Genomic DNA, 20866 nt, shown 5'->3' with positions numbered 1-20866 from the left:
TTCAATTGTTGACCTTCATTTTTTTTATAAGATTTTGAGTTCCAAATTTTCCTCCCTTACTTGTCTCTAATGGAGCAAATAATTTGATATAGGTTACATAGTACAATATTAACATTCATTTTTTTTAAATGTTGAGTTCCAAATTTTCTCCTTCTTTCCATTACCTCTCTTTCCTAACATTGGTTAGTAGTGTGCTTTAGATTATACAAGAGCATTCATGTAAACTATATTTCCATATTAGCTATATTGCAAAAGAAAAGTTTTTAAAAAGACAAAGTAGAAAAGTAAAAATTCAGATTCCATCAGTTTGTCCTTTGGAGAGAGCATTTTTCACCCATAAGTCCTTTAGAATTGTCTTGGGTCATTGAAGTGCTAACAGTAGCTAAGTCATTCACGTTTGATCATCATACAATATTGCTGTTACTTTGTACAATATTCTGATTTTGCTCTTTTTACTTTGCATCAATTCATATAAGTATTTGCAGGTTTTTCTGAATGCATCTTGTCATTTCTTAATAGCACAATGAGGTATTACATCACAATTATGTACCACAACTTATTCAGTCATTCCCCAAATGATGGGCATCCCCTCAATTTCTATCACAAAAAAAAGCTGCTATAAATATTTGTGTATGTCTGTGAATGTCCTTTTTCTTTGATCTAAACAGATGATTTTCAGAAGAAAAATGGAAACTATTGACAACCATTTGAAAAAATGCTACAAGTAGGAATGTAAATTAATATTGAATCACACTCCAAAAAATTGGTGAAGATAATAAAAGAAAAAAAAAAGATGTATTTGGAAAACTGTAGGAAGACAGACACAGTAGTAATATTCTGTGAATTGAAACTATGCTTGAAAAGTGATTAAATTATTTGACTTTGTCCAGGAGCCCCTGTTTTACATAGTTTGGACAAGGGTTTTTTTTGTTTGTTTGTTTTTTTGGGGGGCGCGGTTTGTTTGTTTATTTTAAGATGTTAGTGAGGCTTAGGATCATTATTGGTTTTACTTCTTTGTTGTCTGAAACATATAAGGTCCCTGTATGGAGAGTTGATGTTAAGAGGTTTTAGCTCATTGCTCAATGGGCATTATTTTTCCTGACCTACCTTAATGGGTGATCTTGAAGAAATTGGAAGTGGGGTGAAAGATAGTAATTTTGTTTTACTATCTTTTTTAACCTTAGAAATTTTCTTTTTCTTTTTTTTTTTTTTTAAGAAATTGTTATCTTTTTAATCTTTTGTTATTAGGAAAGTGTTTTATTGCATTTTATAATCTACTAGGACCTCACTGCATTCTAATCCTGAGCTGCTTGAACTGGCATGAGTTGGGCTTGACCCAGAAAAGCAGATGTCAAATAAAACAAAAAAGTTGTTTCAGAAGTAGGAAGAAAACCAGGAGTATAGCATAGTATAATATAATGGCTCTCAGATTTTTCTTTCTTTTTTCTTTTTTTTTTTTTTCTTTTTGGCTCATAGCAGATTCTTACTCTTTTCTTTGAGGAATTGTAACGATTTATAATATAGGAATCAGTAGAATTATACATGCATATGTTACTGCATGTGGAAGTTTAAAATAATTTCTAAGGGACTTGAGTGTTCAGTTTTGAATGTAAGTTCCAAATAATTTCTGGCACCCTTAATGGACGCTGATGGCATACTATAGAATACCTTTTGAGTACCGTTGTTGTAGTGGCATGGGATTAAAGCTTTCCTTTCAGCATGTACAGGTTCTTTCTATGAGGGAGGAAAACATCTCTTTTATTGGGGAAGTTCTAAATCTTACTTTGTCAAAGGGATGACTGAGAGATGAAAAAATTGTTTCTTGGTGTGCTGAATGTGCTGCTTTAGTATAGCACTCACCATCTGGGAAACAAACACAGAAATGACATCTGGTGCTTGCTCCATTGTACTAACACTACTCCTTTACAATAGTTGTTCCTAAGCAACCATTGACACTGCTGCTGCCGAGGATCCTGATTAGAATTGTTGGTCTTATGAAAGCAACTTACTTATCCTGGCTGAAATTGTCAGGCCGGGTTGTTGGAATTCTGTCCTTTTTCCAGATGGTTTTTACTTTGGACTAAATGGTTTCTGAGGTCCCTTTCTGTTCTAGATTTATAGTCCTATGATTAGTGGATCCAGTGTAACTAAGTATCAGAAGCTCTTTAGTATAATGTGGAAAAAGCTCAGAAAGACTTGGAATCAGAAGTACTGAATCGAAAGTCTTGTTCTGCCACTATTAGCTATGTGACTTTGCGCACAATGGATATTTAATACATATTGAATTGAATTGATCTTGGGTAAGTCATATTACTTTCCTACTCATTTTTCTCATCTGTAAAATGAGGAAAGTAATTTAGTTTGCATTTGTATAGTTCTTTAAGGTTTTTGCAGATAATTTTATATAGGTTATTTCAGTTAATCTGCACAATAATCCAATGAACTAAGTGCTGCTATTTTCTCCATTTTACAAATAAGGATAGTGAGGATAAAAGTAAAATGACTTGCCTAGCAGGCCTATGTAGCTAATAAGGGTCAGAAATAGAAGTCAGCCAAGTCTTTTTTACTCTAAGCTTAGTGCTCCATCTACTATTGCTTCTCCCTTTAAGGTTCACAAAAGAGTTTACATATATTATTTCATTTCAGCCTCTTGATAATTCTGTGAGATAGGTACTTTTTAAGGAGAGGGGAAAAGTAGGACTCATAATTTGGTCATAGTCATAAAAGTAAAGTTAGGAATTGAATTCAAGTGGCTCATTGCTTATCCAACATGCCCCATTTTGCTTGGAGTGAGTTTACAGGGATTTCAGAATCAAATCATTTAATGGATGTGAAACATAAACCAAAATTCTATACACACATATTATAAGCCCAGAATCTTGGGGAAAACAATGATTTTTGAAGTTTGTTCCCAATAAATTCATTTCCTTGCCGCTGCCCCCCTTTCCCCCTCCTCACACACACACACACTCTGGTTTTTCCTATCCAGGCATTTGGACATTTCACAACATGGTAAGTTGTTTTGTAAAAGAGCCAACCATTAATTTCAGGTGAATGCCTGAAAAGTAAATTTTAAACAGTTTGTTAAAACTTAACTTCTTTGATTTTATTGTTGTGCCCAAATGACGCAGATATGAGTATTATTTGTTTTGTTTTTTCAGTGGTGGAAGGGCTTTCTCTATTGGATTTGGGAGTATCTCCCTATTCCGGAGCAGTTTTTCATGAAGTAAGTATTAATGTTCCCTTTCCACTGTATATGTTAAAAAAATTTTATTGCCATTCATACAAAATCTAACAAATGTAAAACACTAGCTATTTAATATATAACTTAAGATAACCTTTGAAAAATCATTTGAGAAATAATCCTTTATATGAAGTCCTCATGATTTAACAGTACTATGGCAACCAGAAGATTATACTATGATCAATTCTGATGGATGTGGCTCTTTCCAACAGTGAGATGATTCAGACCAGTTCCAATAATCTTGTGATGAAGAGAGCCATCTACGTCCAGAGAGAGGACTGTAGGAACTGAGTCTGGACCACAACATAGCATTTTCTTTCTGTTGTTGTTTGCTTGCATTTTGTTTTGTCAGTTTTTTTTTCCCTTTTTGATCTGATTTTTCTTATGAAGCAAGATAAATTGTATAGATATGTATACATATATTGGATTTAATATATATTTTAACATATTTAACTTGGATTGGATAACCTGCCATTTAGAAGAGGGGGTGAGGGGAAGGAAGGGAAAATTTGGAACACAAGGTTTTGCAAGGGTCAGTGTTGAAAAATTACCCATGTGTATGTTTTGTAAATAAAAAGCTTTAATTAAAAAAATGATATAACAGTACTATCACAGTTGTGATTGAAATGATTGCCTTATAAACTGAAGAAACAGATATGTCCAGAATTATGCCCAGAGAGTTTATTTAGAAGTATTGAAAGACTAGACAGTATTATTACATTATTTTTCCAGATCTCTATTTCTCGGTCCATAGTACAGATATTCATTTGGATAAATTGAGAAAGAAATGTTTTTGTACTTCTAGTTCTCACTAGTGAATATGGCATGGTGTAGGAAAAAGAGAATTGGATTTAGGATACTTGAGTGTGAGGCTTAACTCCACTATTGTCTGGACAAAGTTAAATAACTTTCTGATCAACTATATAAAATAAAGTTAATCTTGTATTCACCTACATCGAGCTTGTGAGAAGATAATAGATATAAAGTACTTTGTTTACACTAATATATAATACTCTAAAGCTATTAAGATTTTATTGTCAATATTTAGATAGTTCTGTGGTTTCATGTGTATAGATACTTTTTTACTTGATGTAGATTGCAATTCTAATAACTTCCAGTTTGGGGGTTGTTGGGGATATTATTTTGTTCTAGTTGTTTTGGTTGGTAATATCAAATTTGGCTTAAATTTTTTTTGTTTTTATTTTATAGACACCGCTAATCATATATCTTTTCCATTTCCTGATTGACTATGCGGAGTTGGTATTTATGGTAAGTAATCTCCTTTAAAAAAAAAAAAAAAAAAAAAGATTAAATTAATTTATTTTTGTGACATTTTAAGTTCCCAACCATCTCCTTCCCTTCCTTTTTCCCTTGCATTAGAGAAAGCCATCATTTGACATGAATTCATAAATACCTGTCAAACCATAATATGCATATTTCTATTTATTAGTTCTTTCTATGGAGGTAGATAGCATCTTCTTTCATAGATACTTTGTAGTTGATTAGAGTAGTTATATTATTCAGATTAACTTGGTATTTCACATTTGCTCTTTAAACAGTACTGTTGTTGATATATTCAAAATTCCCTTGGTTCTTTTCATTTCACTTTACGTTATTTCATGCAAGTCTTTCAAAGTTTTTCTAAAACCAGCCAGCTCATCATTTCTTACAGCACAGTAGTATTCCATCACAATCATATATCATAGCTTGTTTAGCCATTTCCCAATTGATTGGCATCCCTATAATTTTCAGTTCTCTGCCACGACAAAGAGAACAACTATAAATATTTCAGAACATGGGTTCTTTTGCTTTTTTTCCCCCAATCACCTTGAGAAACAGCTGAGTCAAAGGGTGCATACAGTTTTTGTTTTTTTTTTTTTATTTTTATTTTTTTATTAAAACTTTTATTGGGGGCAGCTAGGTGGCGCAGTAGATAGAGCACCAGCCCTGAAGTCAGGATGACCCAAGTTCAAATCTAGCCTGGTACACTTGACACTTCCTAGCTGTGTGACCCTGGACAAGTCACTTAACCCCAATTGCCTCAGCAAAAACAAAAACAAAAAAAAACTTTTTTATTTTCAAAACATGTGCATAGATAATTTTCAACATTCACCCTTGCAAAATTTTATGTTCCTTTTTTTTTTCTCCCTCATTTCCCCCTCCCCCCACCCCTACATGGCAAGTAATCCAATATATGTTAAACATGTACAGTACTTCTATACATATTTCCACAGTTAACATGTGTGCATGAAATTTTATAACTCTTTGGGCATAATTTCAGATTGCTTTCAAATGGTTGATTAGTTCACAATTTCACCAACAGTGTAATAATGTCCTAATTTTGCCACATCTCCTACAACATTTGTCATGTTTTCCCTTCTATCGTTTTAGCCAATCTGATAGGTGTTAGGTGTTATCTGAAAGTTAAAGATCTAGCCCATCATTTTTGAGGATCAAAGGAGGTCAACAAATATAATGAACTTTGCAATTATAAAGCATAGCATGCCATATATATTAAACATTTATTTAACTTTTGTTTAATATGTTTTTTTAATTAAATGATAAACATGAAAAAATAATACTTTCTTTTTTTTCTTTCTTTCTTTTCTTTTTCTTTTTTTTTGCTGAGACAATTGGGGTTAAGTGATTTGCCCAAGGTCACACAGCTAGGAAGTATTAAGTGTCTGAGACCAGATTGGAGCTCAGGTCCTCCTGACTTCAGGGCTGGTGCTCTGTCCACTACGCTACCTAGCTGCCCCAATAAATGATACCTTCTTGATAAAGAACTTTCCTTCCTTCACCCATTTACAAATGCTCCTTCATCTAATTTCATAGCACCTTCTGTTCCTTTTATGGACTTGTTAAATTCTAATTTGTATTATATCTGTCTGTGTACATGTTTTATCCCCTTCCTGAAAGACTAAAAGTCCCATAATGGTATAAATTGTGTCTTAATTCTTCTTTATTCTTCACTCTGAAGAAAAAGGAAAGAATTCATTTCCTTTAAAATATTTCAGTGTCTATACAGCATTTTATTGCTTGCAAACCACTTCTCTGTACATATCTCACTTAATCCATGTACAACACATACCTGTGGTAGATATGATCCCATTTTACAGAGATACCTTTTTATTAAGGGTCAATTAAATAGCTTTCTCAAGGCCAGGTCATCAATAACCATCAGAAGAGGGATGAAACTATGACTGAATACTAAGTGTCCTTTTCATCCCACTAAATTACTACCCATCTATTTAGCTGGAAATTTTGGAAAATAGTCATTGTTTCTATGCTACTATAATAGTTCTAAGATTAACATGTATCAGGATCTGAGGCTATATATAAACTATTACAATCAAGAAAAGTTCTGGTAGATTCTACAAACATTATAAAATGACTTTTTAAAAAATAGATTGCTTATAAATCTGTGATAGAGATAGAGAGTACTATGAGATATAAAACAGATAATTTTGATTACGTTAAATAAAAAAGGTGTTGTATAAATAAAACCAATATAGCCAAAATTAGAAGGAAAGCAGAAATTGTAAACATTTTATGTAGAGTTTCTTGGATAAAGACCTCATATCTCAGTTATATAGTGAACCCTTCTCAGTTCAGCAACTGAGGCTTCTGTAGCTCTCAGCCCAGAGAAATGTAAGGACTGTAGAATATAAGGACTAGGATATGGTCATATGGAGATTACAGGGTTTCCCTTGGTAACAGTTCTGTTGCATTGCCTATTCTTGTTTCTGAATCATAGGCATGTTTGCAATTTCAGGGCAAGGAGACGCACTAGCACACCAGAGCTTGTGGCCACAGAGGAGTGGAGACTCTGGTCACAGTTCCAGGGAGGAAAAGAATGCTTGTAAACACTTACAAATCAGAACACAGGGCCAGGAGAGAAGTAAATGTACCTCTCCTTGGATCTTCCCATGAAAGAACTGAAAATTTACAGATTTCTCTCCCCACCACCCCACTCCTCCAAAATTAGCTCTGAAAACAGCTGCATAAAAAATCTGATTCTTGGGACAGTGCCTCTTCACTTTGGAAGCAAAGCCCAACTTTAACATATAAAGTTAAAAATCAAGAAAAAATGAGCAGCAACAAAAAAAAGAACCTGACCATAAAAAGTTACTATAGTGACATGGAAGATCAAAATACAAATTCAGAAGACAGAAGAGTCAAAACTGCTATACCCCATGCCTCTAAGAAAAATATGAATTGGTGTGTTAGGACATAGAAGAGTACAAAAAGGATTTTACAAATCAAATAATAGAAGTAGAGGAAAAACTGAGAAAAGAAATGAGAGTGATGCAAGAAAATTATGGAAAAAAAATGTCAACATCTTGGAAAAGAAGGTAGAAAAAACACTGAAGAAAATATCTCCCTTAAAAATAGAATTAGCCAAATGGAAAAAAGTTTACAAAGATTCCCTGAAGAGAAGAATTTCTGAAAAAAGGATGTACAAAGGCTCACTAAAGAAAATAATTCCTTAAAAATAAGAATGGCAAGTGGAAGCTAATGACTCCATGAGATATCAAGATGTAATTTTAAAGTATCCAAAGAATGAAAAAAACAGAAGAAAATGTGAAATATCTCATTGGAAAAACAATTGACCTGGAAAATAGATTGAGAAAAGATAATTTAAGAATTATTGGACTATGTGAAAAGCCATGATCAAAAAAAGAACCTATACATCATCTTTGAGAAATTATCAAGGAAAACTGCTTTGATATTCTTGAACCGGGGGGGCAAACTAGAAATGAAAAGAATTCACTAATTACCTCCTGAAAGATCTCAAAATGAAAATTCCCATATGGATGATAGATAAATTCTAGGGCTCCAAAATCAATGAGAAAATGTTGCAAGCAGCTAGAAAGAAACAATTCAAATATCATGATGCCACAGTTAGGATAAAACAAGGTTTAGCCACTTCTATATTAAAAGATTGGAGGGCTTGGAACATGAAAAACTAGAAGGCAAAGGAACTAGGATTGTAACCAAGAATGATTTACCCAGCAAAACTGTGTAAAATTCTTCAAGGAAAAAAAAAATGGATGTTTAATGAAATAGAAAGCTTTCAAGCATCCCTTATGAAAAGATCAGAACTAAATAGAAAAATCTGGCAATTAAACACAAGGCATAAGAGATGTATAAAAAAGTAATCAGGAGAGAAATTATAAAGGATTCAGTAAGTTTAAACCATTTACATTCCTACATAGGAAAGTGATATTTGTTAACTTTTACTAACTTTCTCATTATTAGGGCAGTTAGAAAGCATACACATAGAGAGAAGGCATGGGAGTGAATGGAATATGTTGGGTTGATATCTAAAAAAATAAAATTAAGGGTAAGAAAGGAATGCACTAGAAGGGGAAAGAGAAAGATAGATAATTTACTCTATTATCTCACATAAAATAGGCACAAGCAAGCTTTTATAGTGGAGGGCAACCTGGGAGAGATTGAGGGGAAACTTGAATCTTACTATCATTGGAATTGGCTCAAAGAGAATAATTCAATTAGATATAAAAATCTTATCTCACTCTACAGAAAAGTAGGGGAAAAGGGAAAAAAAGAAAGGGGAATTTGATGGAAAGAAGAGCAGATTGGGGAAGATGGTAGTTAGAAGCAAAACTATTGAGCATGGACAAGGTAAAAGAGAGAAGAATAAATGAGAAAAGGCAGAATGGAAGGAAATAGGCAGTAATCATAATTGAAAAAATCTTTATGACTAATTCCTCACATAAAAGCCTACTTTTTCAGTTATATAGAGAATTGAGTCAAATTTGTAAAAATAAGAACCATTCCCCAAATGGTGAAAGAATATTAACAGGCAGTTTTCAGAGGAAGTAATCAAAGCTGTTTATAGCCATATGAAAAAATGCCCTAAATCGCTATTGATTAGAGAAATAGAAATTAAAACAATTCTGAAAATTAAAACTTCCACCTCATATCCTATCAGATTGGCTAATATGATAGAAAAGGAAAATGATAAATATTACAGATGTGGGAAAATTAAGACAATAATACATTAGTGATGGAGTTGTGAACTGATTCAGCCATTCTGGAAAACAATTCGGAAATATGTCCAGTGTGTACTGTACAACTATACATACCTTTGATCCAACAGTATCACTACTGGTTCTGTACTCTAAGAGATAAAAGAAAAGAAAAAGAAACTATACAAAAATATTAATGGCAGCTCTTTTTGTTGTGGCAAAGTAGTAGAAATGGAAGGATGCCCAATCAAGTGGGAAATGACTTAAGAAGTTGTGGTATGTGATTGTGGTAAAATACTGTTTTTATATAAGCAATCATATGCAGCATGCTCTAATCTGGAAAGATTCGTAGGAATTTATGCAAAGTGAAATGAGCAGAACCAATAGAACATCATATATAATAATAGCAATGTTGTACAATGAGCAACTGTGAATGACTCAGCAATACAATGATCTAAGACAATTCTGAAGGATTTATGGTGAAAAAATGTTATCTATATTGAAAGAATTAATGGTTTTGAATGTAGATTGAAGATGCTTTTTGAAAAAGGGAAGAAGTTTTTTTTTATTTTCTTGCTTTTTTTTGTTTTCTTTTATAATGTGATTAATATAGAAATATGTTTTGCATGACTGCATATATGTAACATTAAATTTGTTTTCTCAATGAGGAGTTTGGCGGGAAAGAGGAGAGAATTTGGAACTCAAAATTTTAAAAAATGAATCTTGAAAATTGTTTTATGTGTAATTGGGGTCAGAGTATTAAATAAATGTGTGTATATGTACGTACACACACACACACACACACACACACACACACACACACACACACACAAATGTGATATTTTTCTTAGAAGGGGACCATAAGCTTTTCAGATTGCCAGATCTTCTGGGACTAGATAGATAGATTTTATAGTCCCTTCCAGGTCTAATCTAGGATATTATGAAATCTAGTGCTTTCTCCTTTACTCCACATTACCTCTAAATATTGTCTACATCAGAATTTACTACAACCGTGTGGTTATCAACAGCATTTTTAGTGGTGTTCTTATCAGCACTATTCCTAATATTTCTTATAACCTGAATGTGGATTATATTATTTTTTGTTCTTCATAAGTTGGAGAGAAAATCTTTTCTGGTGTTTCTAAAACAGTTCTTGCTAGTGATTTGCTCTGACAAGATTGGTTTTTAAAGTGGATGGAACTAGGTACACTGAACTGTGTTTTATTGCTGGATTTTTAGACCTTTGGAGGTTTTATCCACTTCTTGTTTTATGAAAACCCCAGCAGGTTTTAATTTGAGTTCTTTGATTTTCTTTTCCTTCCTTCCTTCCTTCCTTCCTTCCTTCCTTCCTTCCTTCCTTCCTTCCTTCCTTCCTTCCTTCCTTCCTTCCTTCCTGAATGGGTACCTAGATTAATAGACACATTTTTCAAATCACAAAGGCAATATTTTATTTCCAATCCTGAAATGCTAGTCCTTCCCTGGATTCCCCATTAATTGGGTATTACACAAGTTACAGAATGTGAATCTCCACCCCCATTACATAGCCAGTTCTTGTCCTTAAGGAGCTTACATTCTTTTGGAGGAAAATAATACTTGAAGGAAACAGTGAAGGGAAAGGGAGCAAAGTCCATAGAGTTCCTTTTCAAATCTAAATTCTCCATCCCTGATGACATTCTTTGATTTCCTTGTGGGTAGCAACCTCCTATTTCTTAGGTTTCATTTTTCTAATTTTTAAGTTTCATTTCTACAATTCAATTTTTTATAACTCTGTGAATACTAAATCACCATTCAATTCTCATAATCTCTCCCGTTTAAAAAAAAAAAAAAGAAAGAAAGAAATCCCTAATTTGATTTTCACATCCTTTTGTTTTTTTTTTTTTTTTGAGGCTGGTGTTAAGTGTCTTGCCCAAGATCACACAGCTAGGAAGTATTAAGTGTCTGAGACCAGATTTGAACTCGGGTCCTCCTGAATTTAAGGCTGGTGCTCTATCCACTGCACCACCTAGCTGCCCCTCAGATTTGGCTAATAGTTCTCTCTTCATGAGTCTATTAACCTCTGCACAAATCTCTTTAAAACGGGATTTTTTATATATGTATATATATATAGCTTCCTTCTACTATGAATATCCCAATAACTAGTTCTCTTTCTACAGCTCTCATGCTGATTTTTGTACCTTTGTGTGATTTTCATTGTTAACTTCTTGGTCAAACTATAGGCAACCACACTTGTTTCAATTTTATTACAAGTTTATTAAAATGTACTTTCCTTATGTAGAATAGCAAGTTTTGATTCAGTACTTTTCCTTTTTAATATTGTTTACTTTTGCATGTAATCAAAGAATGATGCTAATTCCTAATTGTCACTGGTAAAACTTTTAGTGTAGTTAACAAATGTTAATTACATTAAAAGTACTTCATGAAGGATGTCTGCAACAATTTACCCTTCTAGTCTCTACCTAGTAATAAGGTACTTCTTATCTAGAGAAACAGCTTCATTACAATATGGGAGAGCTCAGGTTGTTAAGTAAGTTCTTCCTTTTATCAGGCTGATATTTGTTTCCTTGTAATTTCTAACACATTCTTTCTCATTCTACTCTCTGGAGTTAAGCAGAATAAAACTAATTCATCTTGTATGTTTTAACTCTATAGATATTAATTATATTCCATGCTAAATTTCTCTTTCAAGGTTTAAACATCTCCAATTCATTAATTGATTAATGTATAACATGTTTTGAATCTTTTTCCTGCTCTAATTACTCTTTTGGATAAATTCCACTTTTTAATGTTATCCTCTAAAATATGGCATCTAAAACCAAACACAGATTATCCAGTTGTGATGAGATTAGATCAACATGCCATGAGAATCTCACTTGCTGCCTTCTGCTGTCTGTGCATTTATTAATTTATCCAGAACATTGTCTAGTTGGAAATAGAACTTATATCATCTTGCTTTAGGAATCCTTGAATTGTAAAACCACTTCTGGGTTTGTTCTGTATTCTCTATATATATTTTATGTAATTCTGCTAGACACAGGAAAAAAGGGGTTAAAAAGCTTGTTAGATATGTAGAAATCTATTTGGTTCAACAAATATTTATAAAATGCTGACTATATATAAAATAATATAATTAGATTAGGAATATAAAGATAAAAATTAAAATAATCTTTATGCTTAAGAAGTTTATATTAACTGCAATAGGTGGCATAGTGAATAGAGCACCAGTTCTGAAGTCAGGAGGACCTGAGTTCAAATCTGGTCTCAGACACTTAAAATTTCCTAGCTGTGTGACCCTGGGCAAATCACTTAACCCCAATTGCCTTGGCAAAAAAAAAAAAAAAAAGAGTAGTTTATATTAAACAACAACAACAACAAAAAACTGTTGTTGACCTTAATATTGTTGTAAGTTTATGTATTAAGGGGACTAGGTTCACTTGATTTACTTGTTCATTTTCGAGGTGTGTACCTGGGCCTATTGAAACTTATGAAGTTCATTTTGATTTAGATACCTCTAAGAGACTTATTTGAAAAGGATCTTGTTGAAGTCCTGGAATTGCAGCTGTCTCTTGTGGATTTGATATGGTTCAGACGCAGGATTGAGCTGGACCCAGATCTTCTTTTTTACCTAGTATTATTTTAAAAGGAATTATCCACTGGCTTCTATGAATTGATTTTTTTTTTTTTTATTCAGTGAGGGTAAGAGGGAGATGATAGTTCTATATGGTTTTGTGAATTTTTTGCTCAAGTCAACAACAAGACCATATGAGAAGGCTATATCCCTCTAGCTTTAGACCTTTCTTATTCCCATTCTGACTTGGTCTCATTTTATAATATTTTCTTTACTTTCTGTAGGTAACTGATGCACTTACTGCAGTTGCACTGTATTTTGCAATCCAAGACTACAACAAAGTGGTGGTAAGTATAAAGTTGGAAATGTAGATAGCTAAGTCAAGTAAGTGAATTTTTAGGTAGTTGTTTGTTGCCATTGTAGAATTTTGAGTAAAGAACTGTTATAATTAGATCTTATGTATAAAAAGATGAATTGGCAGTATGTATAGAGTGACTGGGAAAGGAAGAAGCTAAAGTAGGCAAAGCAGAAGACAAATGAAATAGATGAAAGATAATGAAATCATAGGGTGATGATGAGGGTGGGGAGGGGAAGCAAAAGGAAAAGGATGAATGCCAGATACATGTATACACACATACATGCTTTTTTTTTTTATTATAACATTTTGTTGACAGAATATATGCATGGGTAATTTTTTACGACATTATACCTTGCACTCACTTCTGTTCTGACTTTTTCCTTCCCTCCCTCCACCCCTTCCCCTAGATGGCAGGCAGTCTTATATATGTTAAATATGTTATAATATATCCTAGATACAATATATTTGTGCAGAACTGAACAGTTTTCTTGTTGCACAGGAAGAATTAGATTCAGAAGGTAAAAATAGCCTGGGAAGAAAAACAAAAATGCAAACAGTTCACACTCATTTCCCAGTGTTCCTTCTCTGGGTGTAGCTGATTCTATCCATCATTGGTCAATTGGAACTGAATTAGATCTCTTTGTCGAAGATATCCACTTCCATCAGAATACATCCTCATACAGTATTGTTGTTGAAGAGCATAATGATCTCCTGGTTCTGCTCATTTCACTCAGCATTAGTTCATGTAAGTCTCTCCAAGCCTCTCTGTATTCCTCCTGCTGATCATTTCTTATAGAAAAATAATATTCCATAACATTCTTATACCACAATTTACCCAACCATTCTCCAATTGATGGGCATTCACTCATTTTCCAGATTTTAGCCACTACAAACATTTTGGCACATACAGGTCCCTTTTCCTTCTTTAGTATCTCTTTGGGATATAAGCCCAATAGTAACAGTGTTGGATCAAAGGGTATACACAGTTTGATTACTTTTTGGGCATAATTCCAGATTGCCTCCAGAATGATTGGATTCTTTCACAACTCCACCAACAATGCATCAGTGTCCCAGTTTTCCCACAGCCCCTCCAACATTCATCATTATTTTTTCCTGTCATCTTATCAATCTGACAGGTGACACACACTTATTTTTTTTAAAAAAAATTTTTTTAATGCTTTTTTATTTTTATACAAGTCTCTGCTATAATTGCTTAGGAAACTTTCCCTTATAACAAAGAAAAAGCTATGTAAAAAAAGCAAAACCAACACACCAGCCATGTCAGTTGGTATATCTAATATTTTCAAGAGATACCTTAGCTGAAAAGTTTGAAGTGTATTGATTATCTGTTGAAGAACCGTTGGCCCGTATAAGTAGAATATTTGTTGTGTTCCTCATATATCTATATTTCTCTAGATATAGCTCAGTTGTAGACTATAGAACTTAACAAATTTTCCTTGTTCCTGAAAAGTCAAACTTAATAACTGCAGCAGTCATAGCTGTTCTTAAAAAAAAGATTAGTGGGGTAATTAGATAGCACAGTGAATAGAGAGCACTGGCCCTGAAGTCAGGAGGACCAGTGTTCAAATCTGGCCCCAGACATTTCACACTTACTAGCTATGTGACCCTAGGCAAGTCACTTAATCCCAATTGCCTCATCCCCGCCCAAAAAAAAGGCTTTTGACTCCAATTCTATATGACAGACTTGGGAGCCACTAAGGGGATTCTGGCAGGGATGAAAAACACCAACTTTTCTCTGGAACAATTGGCTCACAGAAAGATCCTTTCATGATGAGTAATGAGACCCAGGATAGGAAAGATTTTTGCCTTTCTTTGCTTGACTAATATCAATAAACAAAAAAATCATAGACTCTTAAAATGGAAAAGATAGCAGAGGCCATTTAGTGACTAAGAAGCCTTTTTATAACATTGCTGAAAGTTATTTAGCCTCCATTTTGAAAGTTCATGAAATTGCAGAATTGGAAGGGATTACAGTGCCTGTCTACTCTATCAAAAAAATACTCACTACAACATGTCTGATAAGATTTCATCTAACATCTGCTTTAAGATTCCATTGAATAGCAACCTACTGCATCCTATGATGACTGGTTCCACTGTTGGATAACTGTAATTATTGTGGCATTTTTCCTTATCTCAAGTCTAAATTTGCCTCTTTTTATTCTTCCATTTATTATTGCTCCTGGTTTGTCAATCAGTGGTCAAACAGAAGAACTTTAATCCTTTGTCCACATGATAGCCTTGTGATTACTTCAAGACTTCTTTTATGTTCTTTTTTCAGTTTTTTCTTCTTTAAGCTCAACATCCTCTGTTCTCAACTGATTTTTCTGGCATGGGCTCAGTGCCCTTTACCGTCCTGGTTGTCGGTCTCTGGACTCATTAATTTTCATCTCCTCTCCCCCCTCCCCCATATTTTTAAAATTCATTTATTGTATCCATTAATTTTATAATTGAAATGGGTAGATGTCCTGGAAAAACTCATGTCATTTGCAAGGAATAGTTGCATTTCCCATCTTAATTAATTTTATAACTTTTCCATGTCCTATTAGAGTTGCTAGAATTTCTAGTCCAGTATTAAATAAAAGTGGTCATATTAAGCATCTTGCTTTTTATTCACAGTTTCAGGGCAAGAATGCCCATTCAAACCTATTAGTTCTTTCCATAAGAGCTAAGTAAAACAAGGCTAATCCCTCTTCCATTTGACATGTGATTGTTTGAAGAAGACAGTTTTTATGTCCACCCTATGTCTTTTCCCCTTCAGGCTAAAAATTCCTTGTTAATTTGCTAATATCCTTATAGGATATGGTTTTATTGTGGTTAGATTCTCCCTGAAACATTTACCTCTCCTCTGTCTCCCCTCTCCCACCTTATTTTTAATGCAACAGTTATTTCCTAATATTCTACCTCATAAAGAACTGTCTGGTAACAAAGTGCATAGAGTGAAGGGTCTAGGCTCAAGAAGACCTGGATTCCCAACTATATTTAGTAACTTCCGTTTTCCTCAGCTTATTCAACTTCAAATTGTAGATAATAATAGTACCTCCTTCCCACAGTACTTGGTCCACAGATCGAGTAAAATAATTTTTGTAAAGTTCTTAGCACAATGCCTGGTACATAGTAGATTTTATATAAATGATAGCTATAAAAATTTAAAAACCAGTTGCATGTGACTGTATATATAATATTCTACTTTGGAGTCCTTGCCTTCACATCCTTTTTCCCCTTTCTGCTAAATAGAGGGAAGTTGTGAAATAAAGGAATTAGTCTTTCATCATCTCTTTTTTGGAACCAAGATTAGTCATTGCAATTAAGACAAGTCAACATGAATTTGTTAATTTCTTTCTGTGTCAGGCATTCTGCTAAATGCTGGTCATAAAAAGAAAGGCTAATGAAATAAAACAACCCCTTCCTCCCAAATCCCAGTTCCTGCTTTCAAGGAATTCACAATTTAATAGAGGAAACAACATACAAACAACTTTTACAAACAAGATATATACAAAATTATTTGCAGATGATAGCTGAAGGAAGACATTGGCATTAAGAGGGATCCAGAAAGCGGAATTTTAGTTGGGTCTTGAAGGAAAGCAGAGAATCCAGAGAATTTCAGACATTATAGGACAACTCGTTAGTCAGGAGATAGAATATCTTGTGTTAGGAACATCAGGGAGGCCTGTATCACTGGATCTCAGAGTATATTGGGGAATGTAAGTTGTAAGTAGATTGAAAAGATAGGAGGAAATCAGTTTATAAAGGTTTTTGAATACCAAAAAGAAATTTTATCTTTGATCTTGGAGAGAATAGCAGGTGCTGTAGTCACAACTTTGCACATAGGCAGCCCAAGCCATGGGGTTATCTTTTCTTTGGACCAAAGCAATAGTGGGATTTGATAGCCCTCTGCGTTCTGAGCAGCCTTTCTGTTCATCTTATGTGAAAGTGGGGATAGAAAAGGACCTCTAAAAATTGTCTGCTTCACCTAAGCCTGGCCTGCTTACTGTGACACCTGGGGATCCCACCACTGTGGTCAAGACACAAGAATATGTAAAAATACTTTAGTGAAGATGATTCCATTTAACTTTTGGTATGTGGTCTGTGCACATGTTTATGGATAATAAGAAATCCATAAATCTAAAAGACAAACAGTTGCAAAATAACTCAGTAGGTAATGCATCCAAATAGCAGCTCTGAGTGAAACAAGACTGGAAATTGAAGTCCAGATTACCAAAGTCAGAGTTGGATATACATTTTTCTGGAGTGATCACAGTGATGAGGAGTGCTGTAAAGCTGAATGAAACTAGCATAGGTTTTGCAATTTTACAATTTAGTTTACAAACTTGTATGTCTCCCAAAAGGAGTCAATGACAGCCTCCTGACAATGCAATTGCCGCTTGCAGGAAAGTGCCACGCTACCATCATAGTGCCTATGCTCCCTATGATGAACCCTGATGGTGTAAGAAAAAAATTTTATGAAAATCATCATCACTAGTGTTTCAAAAGAAGGACAGGCTTGTAATTCTGAGTAACTTTTATGCCAGAATAGACACAGACTGTCAAACATGGCAGGGAGTCTTGGGATGAATGGAGTCAGAAACAGCAACAATAGTGGTCACTACTGAAGGCTCGTATATCTCATAACCAACACTATATCCTGTTTACCTAAATGCAGCAAAACTTCATGGATGCACCCTTACACCAAACATTGATTTTTTTTGTTCACAGGTGATTGTGCACTCAATGATGCAAAAAGTATGCATCAGTTCTCTTCTGTTTGTGCTTAATAATTAATACCAAGAAAGCACAGATTCTCTTCCAACCAGCATTGTACCATCCATATATGGAACTATCAGTTATAATAAATGGAGAAATTTTGAATGCTATAGATAAGTTCACTTACCTTGCCAATATACTTATAGGGATATACATATAGATGATGAGGTTGACTCAATCATAGTCAGAGCTAGTTCAGTGTTTGGGAGGTTCCAAGGAAAATATGGGAGAGAAGCGATATTAGGCTGCTCACCAAACTAAAGTTCTACAGAGCCCTTATGGTGACCTCCTTGTTGTATGCCTACAAAACCAGGATAGTCTACTAGTGCCATGCCAGAAAATTGAACTGTTTTTATTTATTTATTGATTGATTGATTTATTTATTTTGAGTTGTCTTCAGAAAATTCTGAAGATTACCTGGCAAGATAAGGTATTGGACACTGAGTTCCTTTCTCTAGCAGAACTATTTTTGCAGAGAGCACAGCTCTGAGGGACTGGCCACATTGTTTGAATGCCAGGCATATATTTGCCCAAAAGACTATTTTATAGAGAATTCACACAAGGCAAGCACGTGTGAGGAGTTTAGAAGTGATATAAGGACATTCTTAAGATCTCTCTGATGAAATTTGGAATTCGTTATGAGACATGGATGCTGACACAGATTGTCTAACATGTTGTGCCCACATCAAAGAATTTGCTATGCTTTATGAGTTATTTGTGCCTGACCTATGGTAGAATCTTCCAAGCTCATATCAGTTATAAGTTAGACACACTGTATGTATATTGACCCTGACATTGTGGTTTCATTTTGTTCTTCTTTGAGCATGAAGGGCAATAACAGTAACATGTCACTGCATCAGCCAGTTCCTATAAATCTTCCCATGTTGCTCTGAATTACTCAAGGTCATTGTTTTTTCCAACTCATAAATTATCCTTTATATCATCTACTACAAATTATTAAACCAATCCCTAGTCTCTTAATACTTCTGTTGATTTTTGCGTACTTTAAAATTTTGGATGATCATAAATAAGATTTTTTAAAACATGGTATTATAGAAAAATGAAAGACTTGGAATCAAGAAATCTGGGCTCATGTCAGTTTGACCACTTAATAACTGTGTGATCTCAAACAAGATGATTAGTTTTTCTGAGCTCAATTTCCTCTATAATATTAAGATGATCGTTCTTGTATTACCTGTCTTACACAGGTGTTGGGAAAACACATTGCAATCATAAAGTGCTTGCTACAAAAATATGAGTCATGAGTAAACTGGGAGAAAAAAATGTAAGCATATTTTTCTGATAGGGTTTGATAAACAAATATATAGAGAGAATTAATATGTCAATCCCCAACAGACATTTACAGATAAGCAGGCCTCAAAAGTGGAAATGCAAATTATCAACAACTATATAAAAGGAATGCTTCAAATCATTAATAAGACAAATGTACATTAAAATAACTGAGGTTCTACCTAACACCCAACAGATAGACATATTGCTAGAAAAGGAAAACGACAATTGTAAAAGAAACTGTGGGAAGAGAGATCCATTAATGAATAGTTGAACTGTGAATTGGTCCATTCTGGAATATAGTTTGAAATTAAATGCAATATAGCAATATCACTACTAGACACATAGAAAAGAAGAACTATGACATGATTATTAATGTTATTATAGTAGATCTAGATCTAAAAGATGGTTCTTTGTGATTTTACATGTTGGAATATTAATTTGAAATAAATCTCATTTGGAGAATTAGCAAAAACTCTTCCTTTCTTTCATTCAGTAGTCTTTGTTAGATTCTTTCATTTTCATTCAGGTCTTAGTTAATATAATGTTTCCTAGCTATTTGTCAGTCTCTGATATACTTGTCCCCTCCTTGGAATGTACTAACAGATGGTAGAGGAGTCTTTATTTCTTTTCTTTCTTTTCTTTTCTTTTTTTTTTTTTTTTTTTTTTTTGAGGCTGGGGTTAAGTGACTTGCCCAGGGTCACACAGCTGCCAAGTGTTAAGTGTCTGAGATCAGATTTGAACTCAGGTCCTCCTAAATTCAGGGCTGGTGTTCTATCTACTGCGCCACCTAGATGCCCTTGTCTTTATTTCTTTTAAAATCTATTTGACAAGCCTCTTGTCAGTCCATGCCTTATTGGGTTTTTTTTTTGTTTTTGTTTTTTTTAATGTCAATAGTGGTTTTTTTTTTCCAATTACATTCAAAGGTAATTTTCAACATTAATTTTTTTACGATTTTGAGTTCTAAACATTTTTCTCTCCTCCCTTACCTCCCTTCTCCCCAAGACAGCAAGCAATCTGATATAGGTTATACATCAGAGCAAAAGCAAATCATGACGGGAAAAAAAAAAGGTGAAAATAGTGTGCCATGATCTGCATTCAATCTCCATAACTCTCTCTCCCTGGATGTGAATATACCCTTTATTCCTAACCAGACTATATATCTGGAGATTTATTTATTTATTTGTTTGTTTCCCTGAGGCTGGGGTTAAGTGACTTGCCCAGGGTCATATAGCTAGGAAATGTTAAGTGTCTGAGACCAGATTTGAATTCGGGTCCTCCTGAATTCAAGGCTGGTGCTCTATCCACTGTGCCACCTAGGTGCCCCTGTATCTGGAGATTTAGACATGTCATTTATGTTTCTTCCCATGTAATAGAAAAACAATGGAAATGATAATAGCTAATATTTATATAGCACTTTAAGACTTACACAGTATTTTTGCACATTTTATTATCTCATTTGAACTGTATAATAGTCCTGTGAGATGGGTACTATAGGCATTATAATTTTATTTTAAAGATGAGGAAACTGAAGAGATTAAGTGAGTTATGCATGGTCACAAGTGAGTGTGTAAGGCAAGATTTGAACCTGAGTGCTTTCTGGAACACCATGGTATAAAATTCTACTCCCT

General features: G+C 34.0%; 1 protein-coding gene across 4 annotated transcripts in view; it reads left to right on the top strand.

The window, feature by feature from the left end:
- PIGU (phosphatidylinositol glycan anchor biosynthesis class U) overlaps positions 1–20866 on the top strand; it is a 142893-nt gene that overhangs the window by 52302 nt on the left and 69725 nt on the right. For all 4 annotated transcript variants that reach the window (XM_074292451.1, XM_074292448.1, XM_074292450.1 and 1 more), the window contains 3 exons: positions 3162–3226; positions 4454–4513; positions 13090–13152. In XM_074292451.1, coding sequence (XP_074148552.1) covers positions 4511–4513; positions 13090–13152 — 66 coding nt within the window. In that variant the 5' untranslated portion in view covers positions 3162–3226; positions 4454–4510. The remainder of the gene's footprint in view (positions 1–3161; positions 3227–4453; positions 4514–13089; positions 13153–20866) is intronic.

Source organism: Sminthopsis crassicaudata, chromosome 2 (genome assembly GCF_048593235.1).
Source record: "Sminthopsis crassicaudata isolate SCR6 chromosome 2, ASM4859323v1, whole genome shotgun sequence".
Lineage (NCBI taxonomy): Eukaryota > Metazoa > Chordata > Mammalia > Dasyuromorphia > Dasyuridae > Sminthopsis > Sminthopsis crassicaudata.
This window is presented reverse-complemented; position numbering and strand designations above follow the sequence as displayed.